Source organism: Seriola aureovittata, chromosome 1, assembly GCF_021018895.1.
Source record: "Seriola aureovittata isolate HTS-2021-v1 ecotype China chromosome 1, ASM2101889v1, whole genome shotgun sequence".
Taxonomy (NCBI): Eukaryota; Metazoa; Chordata; class Actinopteri; order Carangiformes; family Carangidae; genus Seriola; species Seriola aureovittata.
In genome coordinates, this window is record NC_079364.1 from 19,679,521 (window position 1) to 19,702,384 (window position 22,864).

A 22,864-nucleotide genomic window follows, 5' to 3' on the forward strand; every position below is an offset into this window, starting at 1 on the left:
AAAGTCAATACAATTTTGGGATATTATATATTTGAATAAACAGCTATTTCATAAATTGATAAAAACTCAATGATTTTAAAGATTATTGTAATGTCAGTAGTGTGCCTGTGTCCTATGGTCCCGTGGATGCATATGGGTGTTTCCCTCGCCACTCCACACACACACACACACACACACACACACACACACACACACACACACACACAACACACACACACACACACACACACACACACACACACACACACACACACACACACACACACACACACACACATGACCCGGGTCACATGACGGTAAGCTTTGATACTACCTCCTGGTTCAGGCAGACTGGCTACACGGAGCGAGGCTAGCTGTTAGCTTTGACTGTCTAGACGGCCGAGATGGTGAGTGTTAAAACAAGCATCAGCTACGCGGACTACACTGGAGTAAACTGGCCTGTTTATTCACAAAAACCCAATATTAACATTGGCTCCCAGCTTCGACTGACAGCAGCTACTCAATATTTAAAGCTGACAGGAAAGCTAGCCGGGTCGGTCGAATTAGCACCAGTAACGTTGCGAGGCCGTCCCTGCTGTTTTGGCTAGGCAGCGGCTTGGCAGCTCTGGTTATGGCTAATAACAGTACTTACTAAAAGTGGTTATTGGCTAATAACGGAAGCAATTGCAGTTAGTTTATTTTAGCGGCATTTAGAGCTACAAGGAAGCTAAAGTAAATGTCGGTATTAGCTGACGTTGCTGCCTAGCTCGATGTAATGCGAAGTTGTTCTGTTACAAGCTGATGTTGAATTACAACTCTTGAAATTGCATAAATACATATATGGTTTTATGTTCAAAGGGTATGCAAGTTGGGAAAAATGATCGCTTATTATTTTATTTAGTTAACGATCAAACTGACTTTGATGCAGCGTTATTGTGTTTCCCATGTTTTATTTCTTTAAGTCGATTTTTGGGCTTTCTACTGAGAGACTGTTACAGATGCATCTTGGGACATGATGAATTGAAGCATCCCACTCGTTTCCAACCGGCGACTGGTCTCTCCTGACATCTTGATGATCGGGCTGGTTCCTCCAGATTTGTTGCTGCTGCATGTTGAAGCGTGTGTTTGTGACGTTGTGCCAGCTCAGAGGAAAATAATGTGGCTGTGGCTGTGATTGAGTTAGTGTGGACATGACAGATGTTGTTTTTCTCGCTGAGCATAGACACGGAGTTGAGCAAGGAAGTCAGGTTAAGGAGATTTACATGATTATAACCTCCGACTATGACTGTGTCAATGGCACACCCTAAGAGCGGTAATGTTAATGCCATTCATTTGTGCGCAGTGAGCGATGTTCATCAGTCCACAGAGATGTGTGTAAACAAACTCTGTTGAATTCAGTTCAGTTTATAATAGATGAAAGTGGCTGTAAACTAAGAGTAAGCTTCTTTCTTGTTACAGTTTGTAAAATCTATTCAGTAATTTGGAAACTGTGAGACAGTATTTCAGCATCTTTTGGAATTGATTTTCCAGTCATGCCTCTGAATTTTTTGTGATTATTTGTTTCATGTTGTGGCAGACCTCTGAAGACTAAGCATTTTTCAGCAAGTGCAAGATTTGTAAATCTCATTCAGCTTAATATGTGCAGTCCATGCGTTTCAGGATTAATATAGCAAGGAACTTTTTCTTCCATCGTTCTAATGTATTGTAAATAAAGGCTTAGTCAAATCATTATTCAGACAGCTCACCAACTACTTAAATTTAAAAAAGTTTGCTTTTATATATCTTCAATAGTCTGTATGTTTACATATGTAATACAATGTTGTCTATGATGTACTTTGTTTTTTCAGAGTTTCCTTGGAGGTTTGTTTGGGCCGGTATGTGAGATAGATGTACTGCTGAACGATGCAGAGAACAGAAAGACAGCCGAGTTGAAGACAGAAGATGGGAAAGTGGAAAAACACTACCTGTTCTACGACGGAGAGTCTGTGTCTGGAAAGGTAAAGCAGAGAGCAGAGCTCCTTTTAATAAGGGGATCCTACACACATGGAGCATGGAAATTTTTATGTATTGGTTAACGTAACATAGTCAGCACATAATGTGCTCTGTCTATTTTGGGACTTTCTCTTTACCTATGTCCAGTGGGAAACTAAGGTTGTTCTGATGTTTGTGCTCAGAATTTGAGAAGAAGTAAAGCAGGTATATTTAGGATCTACGATCTAACTATGTATCAGCAGATATATGAGCTTTATTAAGTAATATTGGAGTTTATTCAATATTAATTTCACTTGTCATCTTTGCCTGATTGGTTGTTTGCCTTCTTCTGTCATCAGATTTTTCTGAAGTTTCTGTGAAGAGCTTACTCTGTCTGCTACCAACACCAGCAATATGAATTATGTAGTAAGAGGGGATAGCTCTTGTTGGAGATATATATTCTTTGTGTTCTATAAAGAGAATATATTTTAGTGTTTATTTGTCAAAGTAATATATAGAAAAATATAGTTGTAAATTGTTGACTTTGTATCACTGTGATAGCATGTTTTTTGGTTCATACTTGAGCTCATTGAATGTTTCCTCTCCAGGTGAATCTAAATGTGAAGCAGGGAGGAAAGCGACTCGAGCATCAGGGCATCCGCATCGAGTTTGTTGGACAGATAGGTGAGCATCGTGCAAAAAAATTGACATATCAGTTGAATGGATTGGGTTTTATAGCTGGAAAAGTACTTCAACACAACAATAGGATTTTCTCACGTGAGGGTTTAATGGAGCATGTGGTCATCATGTGCAGCCTGCCGTCATAGAGCTGAACCTCCTCCAACTGTATTAACAGTAGGGGGGGGGAGCAGTGTGCTGAAAAAGAATGGAATCAAGATGACATAAAGCTAATGTATAAAGCTTTTTGAAGTTAATACTGTTGTGATTTAAAACACCACCCAGACCTCCTCGAACTCTAAACTCCTCTCTGCTGTATTTCAGAGCTGTTCTCTGATAAGAGTAACACCCATGAGTTTGTGGACTTGGTGAAAGAGTTGGCTCTACCTGGAGAACTCACGCAGAACAGAAGCTATGACTTTGAGTTCATGCAGGTGGAGAAGCCCTACGAGTCCTATACTGGAGCGAACGTCAGGCTAAGGTATACGCACAGCACAGTTTGATATGAGGCAAAGTGCAGTTTCTGTTTTATTATTACCGTGTGTATTATATACATGACCTTGAACCCACTTATTTTAGTGTTCGGATGAGCAGGAGACTTTGGTATCAAGTACCCAGGTTCAATCTTAGGGCAGCAAACAGTCTGCAGGGGATCTTTTGTCTAGCTCATCTTGTGCTGTTACTCCACCAGGGGTCAATGAATATATTGCTGTTATTAGTACTGGTTTCAGTATTGCTGAGATTACAATTATTATATCAATATCACAGTGTTATTAATATTTATTATTTGATTTACAGGAAATACATTGATAACAAAAAGATCATTTTTTTTTGTTATTTATCAAGTAGAAATACCAAACCCTTAAACAGTTTGTCAGACAGCATGGATGAATTTGAACTTTTCTGGCCATTTTAACACTTTTATGATTAATTAATCAAAAATAATGAGTACAATAATGGACAACTAAAGTTATTGTTAGTTGCAACCTTATGTTATTAATAGTATCTCTTAAAAACAGCCCAATTCTGAAGTTGGATGAACAGTAAATGAAAATTTGTTGTTCTAGTAGTTCTCACTGAGTTAGGTATGTGCACATGTGTGCGTTTTTTCACTGATTGTCTTTGGAGAACAGCATGTTCTACATTGTTTTGGTCTGAGTCTTAAAGCTTGCAGTGTCTGTGTTGTTCTTGCAGGTATTTCCTCAGGGTGACAATAGTTCGTCGTCTGTCTGACTTAGTGAAGGAATACGAGTTAATTGTCCACCAGTTAGCCACCTACCCAGATGTCAACAACTCGATCAAGATGGAAGTCGGCATAGAAGACTGTCTTCACATCGAGTTTGAATACAATAAATCCAAGTGAGATGAATATTGTTTTAACTTCTTTGTTGAAGTCTTGTTTACTGCCATGGAAAAACTCAGTTCCAAGTAAGACCTGCCTTTCATCAGTTTGAGCAGCATCTCTTGATGTGTCTCTTTGCCAGATACCACCTGAAGGACGTGATTGTTGGGAAGATCTACTTCCTGCTGGTCAGGATCAAGATCCAACACATGGAGTTACAGCTCATCAAGAAGGAGATAACAGGCATTGGTAAGAATCCGGGGTACATCTGAAACACATGGGTGGCAAGTGTGTCTGGACCAACAGCTTCACTCTACTAATTTTGGAGTTCATCACATTTCAGGTCTCTCTAGCAGTAAATTGCTGCAGTTGGTTTAGTCTTTTTAAGAGTGGTTGGGTCAACAGTGAGAGCAAAGAAACTTCTGTCAGCTTTACTTTACTTTATTCCAACCTTTTCACTTGATAAAACTATTTGCCCTCCTTTTTAGGTCCCAGTACTACCACTGAGACAGAGACGGTTGCAAAGTATGAGATCATGGATGGAGCTCCAGTTAAAGGAGAATCCATCCCTATCAGACTGTTCCTGGCAGGTAAGAGCTCCTCCCTCTCACCAGCTGACATAATGTAACCTCATATCATCAGTATCCCTGTTGACTTCTCTCGTATTAAAACGTATTTTTATTTAAAGTGTGAGTGACTGCCGATCACATCCCTCATTTCCTTACAGGATATGACTTGACGCCCACCATGAGAGATGTCAACAAGAAGTTCTCTGTGCGCTACTTCCTTAATCTGGTGCTGGTGGATGAGGAGGACAGAAGATACTTTAAACAACAGGTAATGCACTTGCATACACAGCAATCGTATTCTACATCAGTGAGCTAATATTTGTATGTCTCTACAGCAAACTGAGACACACATGAATAATTCAGCCAAGTTGTGTCTGTATCACTATGTATTTTTAGTCTTGTTTAATTAATCTTTGCCTCTGATCTTGCCTTTGTAAAGATTCAAATATGGTTAATTTTATCCCACATTTTTTGAGACAGATCGTGTATGACTGTGTTAAGATGACACAAACAACCATACAAGCTTATTTTGTTGGTACCAAAATTGCTGAATTGTAATGCCACTGGTGTGAAAAGTATAGTTTATACAGTGTAGTCTCCATTAAAGTTGTTGATTACAGTGAGATCAGACAGACAGACAGACAGACAGACAGACAGACAGACAGACACTTACTTACTTACTTATTTACTTACTTTATTTATCCCCTAGGGGAAATTCATGTGTCCATTACCTCATTATTGATAATAATAAGTTCATCATAAATAAACAATAATAATTAGATTAGTCCACTTCCTTTGGCTGAGGTGTTGTATTGCCTGATGGCAGTGGGAACAAAGGATCTCCTGAGCCTCTCTGTTCTGCAGCGCAGTGAGATGATAAGTTTGCTTCTGTAGCTGCTTCTTTGTCGTGCCAGAATGTTGTGGAGAGAATGGTTGGTATTGTCTAAGATGGCCTCCATCTTACATTGCATGTGTCTCTCCACAACAGTCCTGAGTGACACTCTCCATGCATTAGATCACTTTAATAGATCACTCTTTCAGACAGTCTGTATTACATAATGCAGCAGAATGTGTGTGTGTGTGTTAGAAATTGGACGTGGATATATTGCTTCTTACCTACACAAATATACATTGTCTCTCTGGCTACTTTGTATATTTCACCATTTTTAGCATTAATATCTGTGCCATGGTGCTTTGCTACTACTTTCTCTGTTACAGATGTGCAGGGCTTCAGCAGCAGAATTACCATGTGTTTTCTGAGATACAGTTCATTTCTGTCCATGACAAATTGATTACAATGGTGATTCAATTTCTAACTCCTGTGGAGTTTTTGACCATTGGTAAAATTAATGAACAATTTTTTCCGAATGGGTCACCTTTTCTTGTATTGTGCAAGTGCACAAGGATGCACACCACATGGGCAACTGTTGTTGGTTTCATGCTGTTCTGCTGATCAACAGTTGGTGGCAGTACTGTGGCACGAAATGCAGGAATTAACAAGAAACACAGCGAAGAAGGAAAACTGCTACCAACAAATCGGCTTTACAAACATTTTATGATGAAGAAAAGGCATTTACCATATTTGTCAAGACTCAAGGGTGCACACACTGTTGCGATAAGAAGACTCCTTGTCTATGTGTCCTTTAGAGGAATTTTCCTTCCCTCACTATTCAAGTACACATAACATAATTTCGCTACTTTTGTATGCTCCTGTTTGTCTACCACCAAATTTTAAATTGGCAATATTGTATTTTTCCCTGCATTTATTCTTTTGCTTCTGTGTGTAGGAGATTGTTCTGTGGAGAAAAGCCCCAGAGAAGCTGAGGAAAAGAAACTTCCATCAGCGCTATGAGTCACCGGAGTCCCGAACCCAGCCAGTTAATGTAGAGCAGCCAGAGATGTGAGGGTGATACTATGAACTGAAAATACACACAGACTGCCCCACAGACAGACACAGGCTGCCCCACTATCTCCCTGGACTGAGAAATGTCTGTATACATGAGTACACATAACATACCTTCAGACAACCCCCCCCCCCCCCTCCTCCCTCACCACTTCACAGCTTCACATATGAGCTGTCCTACCACCATCACTGGCTCCCCCAGGACTGAAACACACTTGCATACAGATGCACAAGTCTGCTGAATGCTAAATGTCAAAGCAAGAGTGCAAAACATACCAACCCAAGTAAAGAACAGTGAGGCAGCTTATTTCATCCTGACGCCTCGGACTGAGAACACACACTCTAGCACACACACGTGAAGCCATACAGTTTGCTGAGTGTGTAATAAACAGGAGCAAAGTCGGAAAAGAGGAGATGGCGACACACAACCACCACGTCATTCATCTCAACAAGAGCTTCTTTTGGTTGCATATTTGGACAGCTCTTATCCTGGACATTCTCTGACGTCCTCCCTCCCAACCTCCTACAAAATGACGGTTTCTCGAAATGGATTGGCTTGCAGGTATTTAAGTCATGTGGGGACTAGCTTGAACAAAGGACATGAGAGGCTAAGCTATGCGTTGATGAGATGTTTATACACTATACTTGAGTTTGGGATACGGTGATGCCACTGTGCTCTCGTTCGTTCATCTTGCTGTTTTTTTTAGGTATGTTGCAACAGTCCACAGAATGCTGTAAAATGTCAACTTGATTGAAAAATTAGTGCAACAAATGTCCATCTTAACATAAATTTAATCCTATATTTAATCTTTGAATGTGGCTTCCAGTGTTGACATTTGAATGTCATTTATTTCATAAAATTATTTAAATGAAATCATATAGAGTTGCAACTAATCATTATTTTCATTATTCATTTATTTAGTCTATAAAATGTCACCTCGGGCACAATGTCCTAGTGCCCAACGTGACATCTGCAAATGACTTGTTTTGTCTGACCATCAGTCTAAAACCCCAAAAATATTCAATTTACAATTACATAATAGAAAGAAACGCAGAAAATGCTTGCATTGGCTTATATAGAATCAGAGAATGCGAGTGTTTCCAAATACAGAAACAGCTAATCAATCATCAAAATGATTGCCATTTAATTGAAGTAACTGATTGATCAATTGGCTAATCATTGCAGCTCTAAAACATCATTTCAGTTTGTTGTTAAGATGAATATTTGATGCAGTTTTCAGTGATGGGGTCTGTCAGTTTACTACAGGATTGCCTCCAAATTTCAACATGTGTCTCTAGCATGCTGCATTTTGTTTGATCTTTACGGTGCTGTTTATTTATGACTAATCTCCAAGAATGGAATCCAGTTACTGTTTGTTGTTCGAAATTATTTGACAGGTCAGCTCAAAAAAAAAAAAAAAGTTATGGTGGTAGAACAGGAGAATTCAATTTCAGTGCTTGAGCTCCACTGGTGGAATTCCACTGGCTCCCATTTTATTAGTGTGGACGAAGAAATCAGAGAGAGATATCTCAAAATGTCTGCGCATTTATTCTGTATGGCTAAACAGAAAATATGTTTACTGGTAATTTGAGTGAACTGAACCTTTACGTTCCTGTATCCAGCTCACTATCACATCATTGCATCAATCATTCAATGTAAGATATAGATCATCTTAAGTCTCTAAAATTCAAAGCTTAAAGTTGAAGAAGAAGAAATTATGCGGTTACTTTTACCTGAAAATGAAATTTCTGTCATCATCACAAGGATATAACAGCTTCTTTTTACATTGTGAATGATTCAATGGAACGATGAAATGATACTATTCATGACTAGCAGACAGTAGATCCACTGTTCTTGTCACTTTCATCCTATTTTTCAAAGGGTGTGTCGGTTTTTTCCTTTTTCTTTTTTTTTAGACTCTTGGTATATTTACAATACTAATGTAACAAATGGCTCATGTCTGCTGTTGTAAGCACTGGAAGGAATGCAGTATCAGTATACTGTAAAATCTAACAATGTTCCACTGTGATGCTCAGACCGGCAGTTTAGGTCCTGCTTTAAAGACATACTCATACACACACAGTTTGGTGATGTTGCCAGTCCTGTGTGTAGGGTCAATTTGCCCTTAAGCTCTGATCTGTGGCCAGTTTTGCACTTTTCCCTCCAATGCTTAACTTTATACAAAGGGGCATGGAAGCTGAAATGAAACATCACTCAAGGACAAGTTCACCTCAGAGATCTCCTGTGTCTGTAATGGAAATTATACTGTCATTTATATATCACTAATTATTTTAATTGGACTTGCTAAGTACAATATTTTGTTGCTTTTTGTCTCTTTAATGTGCAGGTCATGCCACCATGTTATGTTTCTTTAAATGTCTGATCGCTCCGATCTACTACTCGGTTGTTTTTCTTTGTTTCTTCACAAGAGTGTTGACCTTGCATTTTGGTCTCCCACTTTGTCAGGCAACGTTGTAATTTATTTGCAAGTAATGCTTTGTTTCTCTCTGCCTGTCAGATATATTTTCTGTATTTCTGAACACTGTACAGGTAGGGTTTGTTTGGTGTACTTTAAATACCTTTCAAGGTAATGAAGAAACACTTAAATGCCAAAACTCTCTGCCCCTGTGTTATCTACTGCATGTTAATCTTTACACAATGTTTAATCATGTTCAATCATCAATGTGTGAGAGTGTGTGTGTGCGTGTATGATATGATATGTGTATGATGTGTGTATATATACACCAAACCCAAATATATAGCTTAAATGAATAGTGAATAAAGCAAATTTATACTGAATATCTTGTGAACAACACTCTTTAAAAAACAATGTCAGAAAACTTCAGTTCAAATCTTAATTGTTAAAAGGATATTTCATTGTATGTCATACACCTAAACAAGAGAATAGTGTTGGATGATCAACTGTGATATTTATCCAGACGATGACATCAGGCCGTCATCAGAGTTTACTGTACAATTGACAGGACACTTTTAATTCAAGACCACTAAATGCATTAGTTATCCAATCTATTCAGTCAACATTGCCAAAGATTTTATTGTTGCAGAGAGAAAGACCACAACATATCTAAAAAATAATGCCGACTGATCTCTTTCAGAGGCAGAGGTCAGAAATATCTATGTTTCATTGAGTCTATAAGAATCATATCCAGTTGTACAAATTATAGACAAACTGGTTTTCTGTCACTGAAATGACACATGTCTGTGTCCAGCTTTTTCACATACTCCTCCCATGGAGGCCATCTGGAGAGAGTCAGATTTATATACTATACTCCCTCATTGTAGGCTAAAAGTGACCTTTATTAATATAATTGAAGGAATCATTCCTCATAATACTGTAACAACTCAAACACTGATAATCCCAGCTTCTTTCTTGCCTTTATCTCGTCCTTGACTCTTCTTGGTCACTGTATGTTTGGTGTTCATCAATGCAATTAGCAATTCCCTGTAAGGGTTCAGCATGGTGCATCAGAATTATATTCTTGAAGAGTGGCGAAAGCTTTGAAACAGCACTTAGATTGTCATTAAAGAAGATAAAACTTATAACTACAAAGTTATATTGATATAATTTTTAGATTTTAATTTTTTTTTTAAATAATATAATCTCTAAATTTCATTGATATTCGTTGACATTTTCTTGGTGGTTAGTCAAACATTTCTGTTGATAGTTTAGATGGTGTTGAATTTAAGGTTATGACCTATACGTTAAATTAAAGATTTCTATAACTCTGGCTACGTGCATTATAACACGTATTTCAATATTTGTGATGAATTATAATAGAAAGGTGGATACAGAATGGTGTACAAACAAGTCTAAAGAGTCATCTTCAGTGAATACATGGCATTGGAAACCTTCAAAGATCGTTTTTAGTCGTTATTGAGGGACAAAAAAGGGCGAGGTAATCATCGTTGCAGTACATACGATCTTCGGGTTCAGCGATAGAGAAGTCCCAGTTTTTGCCTGTTTATAATTCGTTCAAAACAAAATTGATTCTGGGCCATAGTAATTTATCTGACAAACACTCATGTAACGTCCATGCCCTGTAATTAAGTATCTCTCATTGCGTTTCGAAAACAATCAATCCATTTTCTGCTTAATTTTATCACAGGCACATTTGCGGGCAGCTACACAGAGACTGGTCCTGTCCCACGTTGTATTAGCAGGAAGAGAAATGTGTTGACCGTCCTCTGCTGTAACTGCTGGCTGGTGTAATCCACATATTCAGACTTGTTGAACAGTATGCAGCGACATTAACACGCGTTTTTGTGCGCAGCCCACAGAAGGTGCTAACACCGGGGTGTAGCTATGTCAGTAAACCGGTGTATGTCTGTGTTTTCTCGGCTTCAGCGCCACATAAACAGCCGGACTACTCGCGTCACCGCTGGCGGCTTTCATGCGTCCACTGGATCTGGTTTGTTACATAAACAACATCAGACTGCTTCTGCGGTTTGCAGCAGAAATGTTTCATCCGACAGCTCTCCTCCAAAAGCCCCGGACACTTCTCTGTTCGTCCCCGTGTCTCTGAAGGCGGACCCCTCGGTAGATGGGAGTGTAGGGTTAGAGCTGAGCCAGCCGCTCAGTAAAGGTCAGTAAATTCACTTTTCACTAACTACCAGCCGTAAATTCACTTATGTTGTTGTTGTTGCTGCTGCTGCTGTCAGTATTATTCCATGTGTTTGGTGCTTGTGTCATCTCTTAATGGTTAACATGAAAGTAATTTCCTTATTCATGTTGGTTCTCTCTGCGTTTTATTTCTATGATTCAGATGAACTTCTGAAAGTTTTGAACCGGTTTTATAAGAAGAAGGAGATGCAGACACTGGCAGCAGATCATGGCCTGGATGGTGAGGAAACAGTTGTCAATACGTTGTCAGTCTAAATGTTATTTAATTGCCAGATCTGTCTACATTTAACCCAGTCACCAGTAATTGTCATTTAACAAATGTTTTTTGTGAAAAATCACAGGGCTTTATAACATTACATACTGTCTCGGCCATTACAGCATGAATGCTTTAACTCTCATTTCATTTAAATATTTACCTAGAAATATAATAAAACCACATAATTAAAAAAATCCAAATATAATTCACTAGTGAAAATATTCTCACAACTGCACACATACACAGGGAGGAGAGGAAAAGTAAACCTTATTAATACAAGATGAGCTTACATCAGTCTGTACTGACATTATATTAAAGATCTTCATGTCACAAAGGTTATTGTTGATGATGTCAGCATGATGCTGAAGCAAGTCTGATGGAAATTTGGCCAATGTGCATTTTTCAGTGATCTCTGTTGCAGACCTTGCAATCTTATGTGTCTTTTGTGTGTGTGTGTGTGTGTGTGTGTGTGTGTGCGCGCGTGCGTGCACGCCCGTGTACAGCTCGTCTCTTCCACCAGGCCTTCATCAGCTTCAGGAAGTATACCATGGATTCATCCTCACTTCCCGCTGATCTCCACATCATCCTCAGTGACATCTGCTGTGGAGCAGGTTTGTCAGTTTTTAATAAAACTTCAACATGTTTGTGTCAGTGGTAATGAATTAAATTTATGATTTAATTAACATTCATTTCTGCTGCTCTCAAGGTCACTTAGATGACATCTATCCATACTTCATGCGTCATGCCAAGCAGATCTTTCCCATGCTGGACTGTATAGATGACCTGAGAAAGATTTCAGACCTCAGAGTCCCTGCCAACTGGTATGTGTTATAGATCCAGAGCCAGGAATGTAGGTGTTGTTAATTCATGTTGGATTTAACCACTTCCAACAGTGGTTTACATCTTAGCTTCCATTAAAGTGGATTTACATTTCAGTCACTATCTGTATGCATGTGTTGCACCTGTGGTTGTAGTATATCTCTGTTTGTGTGTTCATCAGGTACCCAGAGGCTCGTGCCATCCAGAGGAAAGTGATTTTCCACGCTGGTCCCACTAACAGTGGTAAAACCTACCACGCCATCCAGCGCTACCTGTCCGCTAAGTCTGGAGTCTATTGTGGCCCTCTGAAGCTACTTGCCCACGAGATCTTTGAGAAGAGCAACAGTGCTGTGCGTCTCCACTGATCATTGTCCTCTGATTTTACACAACAAAGTCTTTGTACGGGATTTCGGCAGTAGTGCTTCACATGTGGGGAAAAACATGCATAAACCTTTTTGTGACTTAAGAGGGAGCTGCACAAAATCTGATAATTGTGACACTCTGTGTACTCCCAGGGTGTGCCATGTGACTTGGTTACAGGGGAGGAGAGGACCTTTGTGGACTTGGAGGGTAAAGCAGCTGGTCATGTGGCCTGCACCATTGAGATGTGCAGTGTCACTACACCTTGTGAGTAAACATAACACACACAAACATTTCTGCACAGTAGCATCAATATAACAAGAAAACTCCATTGCTCTGTAGAACATTGCATTGAATTGTATCTAATCAGATGACATTTGTTCTGATCAAAAACAGTTATCATATTGAAACTTGACTATTGTCTCTTTTCAAATTAGTCCTAGAAAGTCTTATCTGTTAATCTCACAAAAATGCATTAAATTTTTCTTACCTGTCAAAATAAGGTGTTTGAAGTTTTTGTGTTGTGGCTGTAATAATTGATGCTCAGATGAATGTACTTTGTTACCATCTTTAAAGTGATCCAGTGGTATTTATAGACCAGTGACTCCTTTGTTTGTTTTTATGTATTTCAAGTAACTAGCACAGGACTGTCGCATATTGGATGAATGTTGGTCCTCCTTGCGGAAGACTCATCAGCCAAAATACAGAACTTTTGAACAAACTGTTCTTTTTGATGTGTCTTCAACGTCACCTGGAATAGTTAACATAGGATTGTTTTTTTGTCTGTAGATGAGGTGGCTGTAGTCGATGAAATTCAGATGATCAGAGATCCTTCCAGAGGCTGGGCCTGGACCAGAGCACTGCTGGGTTTGTAACACACACTCAAAAACATACAGTCAAACACACACAGAAGACCTCTGCACCCTGTGATTCATGTGGCCTGAAGCTAAAATAATGAGCATCTTCTCAAGCTTTATTTCCCTCTCAGTTAATAAAACTCACACTTAATATTTGTAATAGTAATAAAACAATGATGATGAACATTTATTTTCTGAATCTCTTGTTTCCTGTTGTGACACACACATCATTAGGCATTTTTATGTACATGGTCACCTCTGGCAAACCTTTCTGTTGTACCTATGATTTAATCTTTTGTTTTGAATGATGATGTTTCTAACCTCAACAGCTGGCATTCTCTTTGTCATTGTGTAGGTCTCTGTGCAGAGGAGATCCATGTGTGTGGAGAACCTGCAGCTGTAGACTTCATCAGAGAGCTAATGTACACGACTGGAGAGGAGGTGGAGGTGAGGCTGTAGCATGTAGTGGTTCAGGAGGAGTGCAAACTTTTCTTTTGGGGCACCGCTCACATTCCTCTTAACTTTCTCTGTCCCTTCATTCCTCTTAAGGTGCACACCTACCAGCGTTTGACTCCATTCTCAATCTTGGATCAGGCCGTGGAGTCATTAGACAACCTGAGACCAGGAGATTGTATTGTCTGCTTCAGTAAAAATGACATCTACTCCATAAGCAGACAGATTGAGGCCAGAGGACTAGAATGTGCTGTGATTTATGGGAGCTTGCCTCCAGGTGAGTGCGTAAGTTGAACTTGTCACATAGGTCCTGTGTAACTTGGTCCTCATGATGACTAAAAGTGAGCTAAGAATATAAGAGGATAAGTTCGTCCACCCTCTGTAAACTTGTCTCAGAACCTTGTCCATAAAGTATCTAAGTGTGTGAGTAATGTCTGAAAAATCAAAATCTTTGTGGGCTCAACTTGCAAAGATGTTCATTGGCTCCAGTTTGAACACTGCAACAAATAAACATTAGAAAACAAAAACATGTTATTCATAAGTAATATACAAACCTTCATATCAGACTTTTGTGTAGTAGAAACTTTTGTAAATGAGCTCCACACAGTGCTGATTACTGTTTTTACAAAGACCAAGCTTAGTTGTTCTGTGGTTTACAGGCACCAAGCTGTCACAGGCCAAGAAGTTCAATGACCCTGATGACCCCTGCAAGATCCTGGTCGCTACAGATGCCATTGGAATGGGCCTTAACCTGTAAGTATACATGATACCAAGGTATCTTCTAAATAATGAAAATAATTTAAAAATGTTAAAAGAAAACCCGTTACATGGTCTCACTGATGTACTGTTTCCCGAAAGAAGTTATGAGTGTGTTGTCTGTGTTTTGTGAAATCAAGCGTTCATTCTTCTTGTCCCAATCTATGGAGATATAATATTAGCCTCCAGGCTGTATTCCTGATATTTATCAGTCATTGGGAAACTTTAAACACTTACCCTTTTTAAAGTTTTCTGTTGTTTGTTGGCATGTTCAGCATACACCACTGCACATAGAGGCTTTATTAAGCTACAGTGGCAGCATAATGGTCAAATTTGCATTAATAATTTGTGTAAATTCCATCAACTCAGCTCACATCTGTCCATTTGTCTGTATGTCTCCCACTTTCTCTCTATAGGAGTATAAAACGTATCATCTTCAACAGTCTGGTAAAGCCTAATGTTAATGAGAAGGGGGAGAAACAGATGGAGACCATCAGCACATCACAGGCTCTGCAGATTGCCGGCCGCGCCGGCAGGTCGGTCTCATTTCAGCTTATATTGTCCCCATTCTGGAGGGTTAAAGGCGGGAGAGAGGACACAACATTCACAAGTGAGCTTCTGTCAACTTAGTGTGTTTTTTTTTTTTCTCTCCTCTGTCACATCTCTCAGGTTCTCCTCCAAGTTCAAAGAGGGAGAAGTTACCACCATGCACAGAGATGATCTGCCTGTCCTGAAGGAAATACTCAGCCTCTTAGTAGAGCCCATAGAGGTGATCATTCACACACACACACACACACACACACACACACACACACACACACACACACACACACACACACACACACACACACACACACACGTACGCACACACACACGTACGCACACACACACACGTACGCACACACAGTCCCAGCTGCACAGGATGTTTTATCTCTCCTCCTTTGTCTCAGACTGCAGGTCTCCATCCCACAGCAGAGCAGATAGAGATGTTTGCCTATCATCTACCTGATGCTACCCTATCCAACCTCGTTGTGAGTAAAGCTGTCTATTCATTTACCCTCCCACCTTGATTAAGCATGATAACAACAGCGTGAGGAAAATGATCACATTGAGCTACAGCCATCAGTGAAGGGTTTGCTCATGCATACTCTGTTTTTACGTTATTGGTATATGTTGAACTTCATGCTGGAAACAGAATTGTGGACTTCAAAAGAATTCTGTGCCGTTTAGTGCTGTTGGACTCAGAATGGACAGTCAAGAAAAGACTGCTAAACTCTGATGGTTTTATCCTCCGTACTTGAGTCCTGATAAATATTTGACACTCTTTTTGTGTGTCCACTGTAGGCTCATCTTTGTGAATCCTCTCTCTCTCTCCGTCTCTTTTTCTCAGGACATATTTGTCAGCCTCTCTCAGGTGGATGGTATGTACTTCGTCTGCAACATCGATGACTTCAAGTTTCTGGCTGATATGATTCAGCACATCCCACTCAACCTGAGGTCACGCTACGTCTTCTGTACTGCTCCCATCAACAAAAAACAACCTTTTGTATGCACCTCCTTCCTGAAGGTAAGGATGAGCAGAGGGAAACAGGAGGAGGAGGAGGAGGCATGAGATTTAAGGAGGAGAGACCAAGAAGGAAGAGTGGGCTGATGAGCAGTAGCAACACTGAGGTGGAAAGTAACAATAATTCATTTATGGTAAAAGCAGTGACTGGGTTTATTGGGGTCAGTGAAAAACAAACCTGGTTTTCCTTCAGACAACAGAAACTGATTCAGTGAGTCAGTGTTGTAAAAAGAAAAAGATTTTTATTGGCACTGTGCAATACACTCATTTTATGGTAATATCACTGGTAAAACAAGATTAGCAACAGAATAAAGTCCTCAACAAGTGACCTTTGAGATTCAGGGCTATGTTCTAGATATTGTTGATGTGAGCAATGAAAACTCCTTTCTGCTTGTAGAGTGGTTAAGAAGTGTAAAGCTAAATATTTCATTAGTGTAATACAATAATAATACACTAATGAATGGTAATAGTTTTGATGTTAGAATATTTTTTCTTTTACTTTTAATTTGTCATTATTGGATTAATATTAATGGTAATATTATGATACTATTGAAGACAATGTTTCATCTTTTCTCTTTCCATTTGCTTGATTGTTAAGCTTTGCATACTCTTCCATACTTGCAGCTTCGTGCTCTTGTTTCTCTTTCAGTTTGCACGTCAGTTCAGTCGAGATGAACCCCTGACTTTTGACTGGGTGTGCCGTCACATCAGCTGGCCTTTGGCTGAACCCAAAAACATTAAAGACCTGGTTCACTTGGAAGCTGTTCATGATGTGTTGGATCTTTACCTCTGGTTAAGGTAACGTTATCTTTTTTTTTTTTACTTTCCACTTCTTTTACCTGTCATTTAAATGAGATCATTATTGGCAGGTGCTTGTGTGCAGAGACATGGTGCAGTAAATTCAATTAGACCTTGATTGTTGAATTAGGACTTATTATCATCATCATATATCTTCCTCCAATCTCTTATTCCTTACAATATAACATTTTATTTTTTACAGGCAGCTCTCATAATGGCTGCTTACCACCCTAATCCCTGTTGCTGTCTGTCTGTCTGTCTCTAGCTACCGTTTCATGGACATGTTTCCAGACACTGCCTCAATTCGTGAAATTCAGCGAGAGCTTGACGATATCATCCAACAAGGCGTCCGAAATATCACCCGTCTCATCAGAGCCACTGACCCATCCATTACTAGCCCAACACAGACACAGTTCAGCAAGCGTGGACAAACAAGTGGTAGCAGTGGAACTGTGGATAGTAATCTTTTGATTGGCAACAGAGGACAAAGGGGACAGAGAGGCTCAGGAGAGATGATAGGAAGCTCTCTGGCCAGTCGACTTGTAAAAGACGGGCTGTTGACTCCTGATTTGCTCCGACAGCTGCAGAGGGAGTGGTCCAAAGATCACTCTCACCCACTCAAGACAGAACATCACAGTACTAACAACAAAGGGAAAAATAAAAAGAAGAAGAAATGAAGAGGAAGATGACTATATATTAATGGTTGCGCAAGGTCATTACTGTTCCCATGGAGATCAATAACTGATACAATAGTAATATCTGGTGGTTTGCCTGAAATGAATCATGATTTTGGGCATTTAAAGGGGATCTATGAACCTTTTCTAACCCTGGAAGACTCATAAAAAGCTTTTAGCCTGAGAGCTTGAGCTGTACAAATAAACACCAACATGTAGTTGCAATGCAAGAGGAGTGTTTTATGGTCGGACATGTACACCTGGAATACTGCGCCATTAAGGCTGTCACAAAATGTACTTTTTTTTTATTGTGCTAAAACCTCACTGTATGTTTTCCTCCAACCTACAAATGCACAAAGTGTAACTAGTGATGGAAAATGTCTCTAGTTGAGGATGCTGTGAACTACTTGCTACTTTCTTGGTCCCTCTAGAAGATCAGCTACCTGCTCAGAGATTCTCCCTCTTCAGTGAGAACAGAAAATAACTCACAGATTCTTCTTGTAAACTAATTTAAAAGGCACAAGTTGGCCCAACAGCAAACTTTACTGACTTGAGTTTGGCTTACAAGAAATAGACCCATCATCGTGTATCACTGTTGGAGATGCCAGGTTCCTTCAGAGTTACCACTGAACCCACGGCTCAAAGTGACAAGAAACATTGTTTAGCATAATAAAGTTTCAGCCAAGGTCACATTCTCATAAATGCTATTCTAGAATCATTTTTTGTGACCAGGAAATTGTTTAAAATGCACTGGGGTTATACAGGTCGGGAACAAGCTTTGCTCAGTTCAGGGGAGTCAAATGTAGAACTTCAAAGCAGCCTGAGAGTATATTTCCAGCTTATTTGGGAATACCTGAAGCATTCACCTTAAAGTACTCTCTAATGAATAGCATTTTCTGTGAGCATCCAGCTAACATTTTGAATTGAGCGCAACCCTGTTAGTGTCTATATACAGATGAGATGCCATATTTTTTCTTCTTTGCATATAAAGTGATGACATCAGTCAATAAAAATCTACAGTTTTACCTGTCTCAGTTTTTGTTTTTTATGTGCCGCACACGTTAGATCAACAATTATGACACATAAAAACTAACACAAGCTAAAAGCTAAAATCAATGCTCAATGGTGGGTCAAATTATTGAATGTCAGTTTCCATGAACCAACCAAAACTTGCATGTTAAGTTTCAAGAGAGGAGGATGTGATAGTAGAAGAGGGCTTGGCTTGTTGTTAATCATTGAGATAGTGCAGAGGTTGGTCTCTGCTCAGTGGACTCGGTCAGTGAGAACAAAAGACCATCAGACAGGAGGGGGAAAAAAAGAGGCTTTCTGCATCTTTATATGCGCACACACTGAACACATTTTTCATAATTTCATTTAAGTGTATGCACTTGCATCGTGCACTGACGCGCAAACTCAAAGAAACAAACCAGATCTCGAAGGAGTTTACATGGTCGTATGTGTAATACATCAAGATGTTGGCTGTTCATCTTGTTTCCTTCTTCTTCTCCAAACTCCAGGAGGACCCCACAAAGAAGGTAAGAGTTACTCATTGTGTTGACCTTGTGTTGCACACAAGTTTAAAACTGTAAAACATTTTTAAATGGAAATAATGACTTACATTATCAAATTAGTAGCTTCGGGTACCTTGAAAGGCACTATAAAAATATTTAAGATTTATTCAACATCATTATTTCGTCACTTAGGGTGCTCTAATTTGGTGTTTCATCATTCACCGTTGGTTATGGAAGGATTTATTCCTATTATATTATTTAAGTTTTGCATGTGCACACAAATAGGCTACTGTACCTTACTGTACAAAATCTAAAAGATAAGGCAGTAATAGTAATACTGTAATAAGAGGATCAACGTGCTTTAATCAATAGTTACTGTGTCACCATTTATCTTTTCCCAAGAAATGATTAACATCTTTTCCTGGCAGTGTCACTAATCCTCTCATAGTGCAAATGAGATCAACACACACTCTCACCAGGACGAAGTATAGACACTCCCATTAGCAATGCAGCACACACTCACACAGACACAGTGCACAGCCAGAGGGACCTTGTCCTGTGAACATGTTGTCTCAGTGATAGTTTGGCTGAGTATACAGAGTGGGACTGAGTGTGGGAAGGATTTTTTTATAGTCCCACATTCAAGTGACACTCCCTGGATTAAGTTACTGTTGTTAGTATTGAACTGGCTCTGAGTTTAGCACATGCTGCTACAGATTTCATGGCATTTTAAACATATGCAAACCTTGAAGAACTCTTTGAAGGTCAAATAAACAAGATTAAGTGAGTCTGACCCATCCCAAACATCTTTTGTCCTGCTGCTCCTATTTGTTTATTATTCAGAGAGCGAAAGAAGTGATGTTTGTCTTGAAAAGCTCCTTCTCACACACACAAACATGATCAAAGATCAGATTCACCCATATGCAAATGTAATATATGTACATATATTGAATTTCTATATATGAAATATACGTTTTATTTTATATGTAAATATATGTACAAATTATATATGAAACCTTTTAGATTAAATTGGCACAGTTTCATATATTGACATGTATGTCTAGCCTATACAAAAATATACATTTATATACGTATGCTTATATTGTAGACATATGTTACCTAAATATATATCGATCCCAAAGCCTGTTAATATATGTTTATAGTATATACAGTAGAGTCCAAATGTCTGAGACCACATTCCCTGAATTATAACATTGACATGTTTGAAATTAATGAGAAATGAATACACATAAAACATATATAAACATTGTTTTATATGTATGTTGTTCTAATAAATTTGCATAAATAAATAAAATATACGTTAACGCGGCCTCAGACATTTGGACTCTACACATATGTTGCGAGCATATGTGTTCTATGTAAAAATCTCATCATATAGATATATATTTCTTAATATATGTACATACATGTTATAAAGTTATATCTTCATATATCCAGAGGATGTATATATGTGATTATAATATATCACAGATAGGTGGCATAATGGCAACATTACTATTATAGGGACATATATGTCATATATTACATTTCTGTATGGGACAATAATGAATTTACATTTTCTCTTTGTCTCTGTTTGCGCTGTCTGTCCTATAATTTTTTTTTAGGTGGACAGGTTTCTGTATGCAATGCGTCTCCATGACGACCAGCTAAAGGACATCTCGGCTCGTTTCCAGGCTGAGATGAAGAAGGGGCTTTCAGCAGAAAGCAATGTCACTGCAACAGTGAAGATGCTGCCAACACATGTCCGCTCCACTCCTGTTGGATCAGGTTACTCACATTATTCAGATTAGGGATTTTCACACTTTTTCGGGCTGTTGCATAGATCAATGAACTCTGAAGAAACATATAATCCATACATAAACAAATCAGATGTTATATTTTTGTCTCTCTCCTTCACTCCTGCAGAGAAAGGACAGTTTCTGGCGTTGGATCTTGGAGGCTCCAAGTTTAAAGTACTCCAAGTTAAAGTGAGAGAGGGAATGGGGATTAGGAGGGGAGGAGTGGAGATGGAGGAGAAGACTTACCCGATACCTGGGGAGCTACTTGCGGGGAGAGGAGCAGAGGTAAGAAGGTGAACGAGAGAGACAGGAACCAACAGTGAAAATGCAGAGCAGGAAGGGAAGGTGGAATTCAAGAGTTTAGGAGACATATGGGCATTTGAGGATGGTTCATTAACAGAGAAGAGGCTTTTTTTAAATTTTCCACCTTCTTTACTTTCTTTCCCTCTTTTCTCTCCCTGTCTGACTCTCCGTGTGTAGTTATTTGACCATGTGTCAGAGTCTTTAAAGGACTTCCTTCATGAGAAGAACATCAGCTTGGAGAAGAAACATCCTCTGGCCTTCACTTTCTCTTTCCCCTGTGAACAGTCCACCCTGGATCAGGTAATGACACTCTTTTGGTTTTCATGACCTCTACCTGCAGTATATCCTACTCTCTATGTTGACATGGCTGTCTTTTTAGATTTACATTCCTAAAAACTTCCTGACCTCTTCTCTCCTCTCTGCAGGGAAAATTGTTAAACTGGAGTAAGAACTACCAGGTTCGAGGCTTCCAGGGAAAGGATGTGGTCCAGGCCCTCAGAGAAGCTATTGACAGAACTGGGGTATGGACTATTTTTCATTCATGAGACCTTCAACTGAGGAACTGAGACACGACTGTTGAGGAGGATCTTATTTTACACATTTAGCCGAAACATTCTGCTGTAACTGTGATACCATTCATAGCTGACATTATCAAAACAGATGCCACCAATAAGAGACTGTAATCAGAGGTAGACTGTGTACAAGATTTTTTACTTGTTGTTTTGCTAAGGGTGATACATTATGGTCATATCAGAATGGACAGATGCACATATGCACCCATGAGTGACCACATTAGCCCTGTAAGAACGTTACAAAAACTTGACTTTAATTCTAACTTGGTGCATCACTCTGCAGGGAATGAATATAGAGGTGTTGGCTATGGTTAATGACACTGTAGCCACCATGATGACCTGTGGGTTTGATGACAATTACTGTGAAGTAGGACTCATCATTGGTAAGTACAATCATTTGAATCATACTATTTGCTCAAGTGAGAAAAAGTAATTATGTATATTTACTCTAGTGCTGAACTTGAGCTTTTCCATTTTCTACTACTTTATACTTCTACACACCTAGTCTACTTTTTACTGCACTACATTTGTTTGACAGCTATAGTTACTGGTTATTTTACATTGCTGTATTGGTACTTTTACTTGAAGGATCTGAATACTTCTTGCACAACTGCCTGTAGCTGTATAAGGCAGCGGACAACTGGTGCTGTAAATCAACCTCCAACTTCAGGGATGCTGCTCTGTAGCTATAACAGTTATTACCAGTGTGGCTTTGTCTTTGTGACAAACATTCTTTGCAATATTTCATCTTCATTGTGTGTCTGTTGAATCTTCCATTTTTTTTCCTTCTGTCTGTATAATGTACTGTTTGGGTAGTGGAGAAAAAAAAGAACACCTGACCCTATAATACAATACAATCCACCACAACAATCTGCAGACTCAATAAAAATTGACCTACCACCTTCCTAAATGTTAAAAAAGTAAAAATTTACTTTTAGAGTAAACTTATTTGGCGTACTATGATGAAATAATCAAACACAGGCATCATTAATCGTTTCACAATCCCATCAACGCCTTTCTAATCAAAACTGGAAAGTTGTTGTGGACCTTTAGTTAA

The 22,864-nt window shown here is 39.1% G+C and overlaps 3 protein-coding genes across 4 annotated transcripts in view; all 3 read left to right on the forward strand.

Annotated features, from left to right (window-relative positions):
* The first annotated feature begins 236 nt into the window (after positions 1-236).
* On the forward strand, positions 237-9,242 carry vps26a (VPS26, retromer complex component A). The gene is made up of 9 exons (XM_056379423.1): positions 237-386; positions 1,827-1,976; positions 2,559-2,634; positions 2,953-3,109; positions 3,823-3,987; positions 4,113-4,219; positions 4,459-4,560; positions 4,698-4,807; positions 6,327-9,242. Exons 1-9 carry the CDS (start codon positions 384-386, stop codon positions 6,441-6,443), a joined length of 987 nt encoding a protein of 328 aa, XP_056235398.1. The 5' UTR covers positions 237-383; the 3' UTR covers positions 6,444-9,242.
* Positions 9,243-10,638: 1,396 nt separating this feature from the next.
* supv3l1 (SUV3-like helicase) lies at positions 10,639-18,647 on the forward strand. Its single transcript, XM_056383508.1, has 16 exons — positions 10,639-11,047; positions 11,228-11,305; positions 11,845-11,952; positions 12,048-12,162; positions 12,342-12,510; positions 12,676-12,787; positions 13,310-13,387; positions 13,733-13,824; positions 13,927-14,107; positions 14,490-14,583; positions 15,003-15,122; positions 15,256-15,355; positions 15,537-15,617; positions 15,977-16,153; positions 16,800-16,948; positions 17,214-18,647. The coding sequence occupies exons 1-16, from the start codon at positions 10,768-10,770 to the stop codon at positions 17,623-17,625; spliced, it is 2,346 nt and encodes a 781-aa protein (XP_056239483.1). The 5' UTR covers positions 10,639-10,767; the 3' UTR covers positions 17,626-18,647.
* A 293-nt stretch (positions 18,648-18,940) lies between these two features.
* LOC130182909 (hexokinase HKDC1-like) overlaps positions 18,941-22,864 on the forward strand; it is an 11,115-nt gene continuing 7,191 nt past the window's right edge. For both annotated transcript variants that reach the window (XM_056398239.1, XM_056398152.1), the window contains exons 1-6: positions 18,941-19,157; positions 20,759-20,921; positions 21,060-21,217; positions 21,413-21,535; positions 21,661-21,756; positions 22,091-22,190. In XM_056398239.1, coding sequence (XP_056254214.1) covers positions 19,095-19,157; positions 20,759-20,921; positions 21,060-21,217; positions 21,413-21,535; positions 21,661-21,756; positions 22,091-22,190 — 703 coding nt within the window. In that variant the 5' untranslated portion in view covers positions 18,941-19,094. The remainder of the gene's footprint in view (positions 19,158-20,758; positions 20,922-21,059; positions 21,218-21,412; positions 21,536-21,660; positions 21,757-22,090; positions 22,191-22,864) is intronic.

Bases quoted from the DNA above. Each gene is read 5' to 3' on its own strand.
- supv3l1 (XM_056383508.1), top strand. From the start codon at position 10,768: ATGTCAGTAAACCGGTGTATGTCTGTGTTTTCTCGGCTTCAGCGCCAC. The intron at 12,163-12,341 runs GTATGTGTTATA...TGTGTTCATCAG, and splicing joins CTCAGAGTCCCTGCCAACTG to GTACCCAGAGGCTCGTGCCA. The intron at 12,788-13,309 runs GTGAGTAAACAT...TTTTGTCTGTAG, and splicing joins GTGCAGTGTCACTACACCTT to ATGAGGTGGCTGTAGTCGAT.
- vps26a (XM_056379423.1), top strand. The intron at 1,977-2,558 runs GTAAAGCAGAGA...TTTCCTCTCCAG, and splicing joins GAGAGTCTGTGTCTGGAAAG to GTGAATCTAAATGTGAAGCA. The intron at 2,635-2,952 runs GTGAGCATCGTG...GCTGTATTTCAG, and splicing joins CGAGTTTGTTGGACAGATAG to AGCTGTTCTCTGATAAGAGT.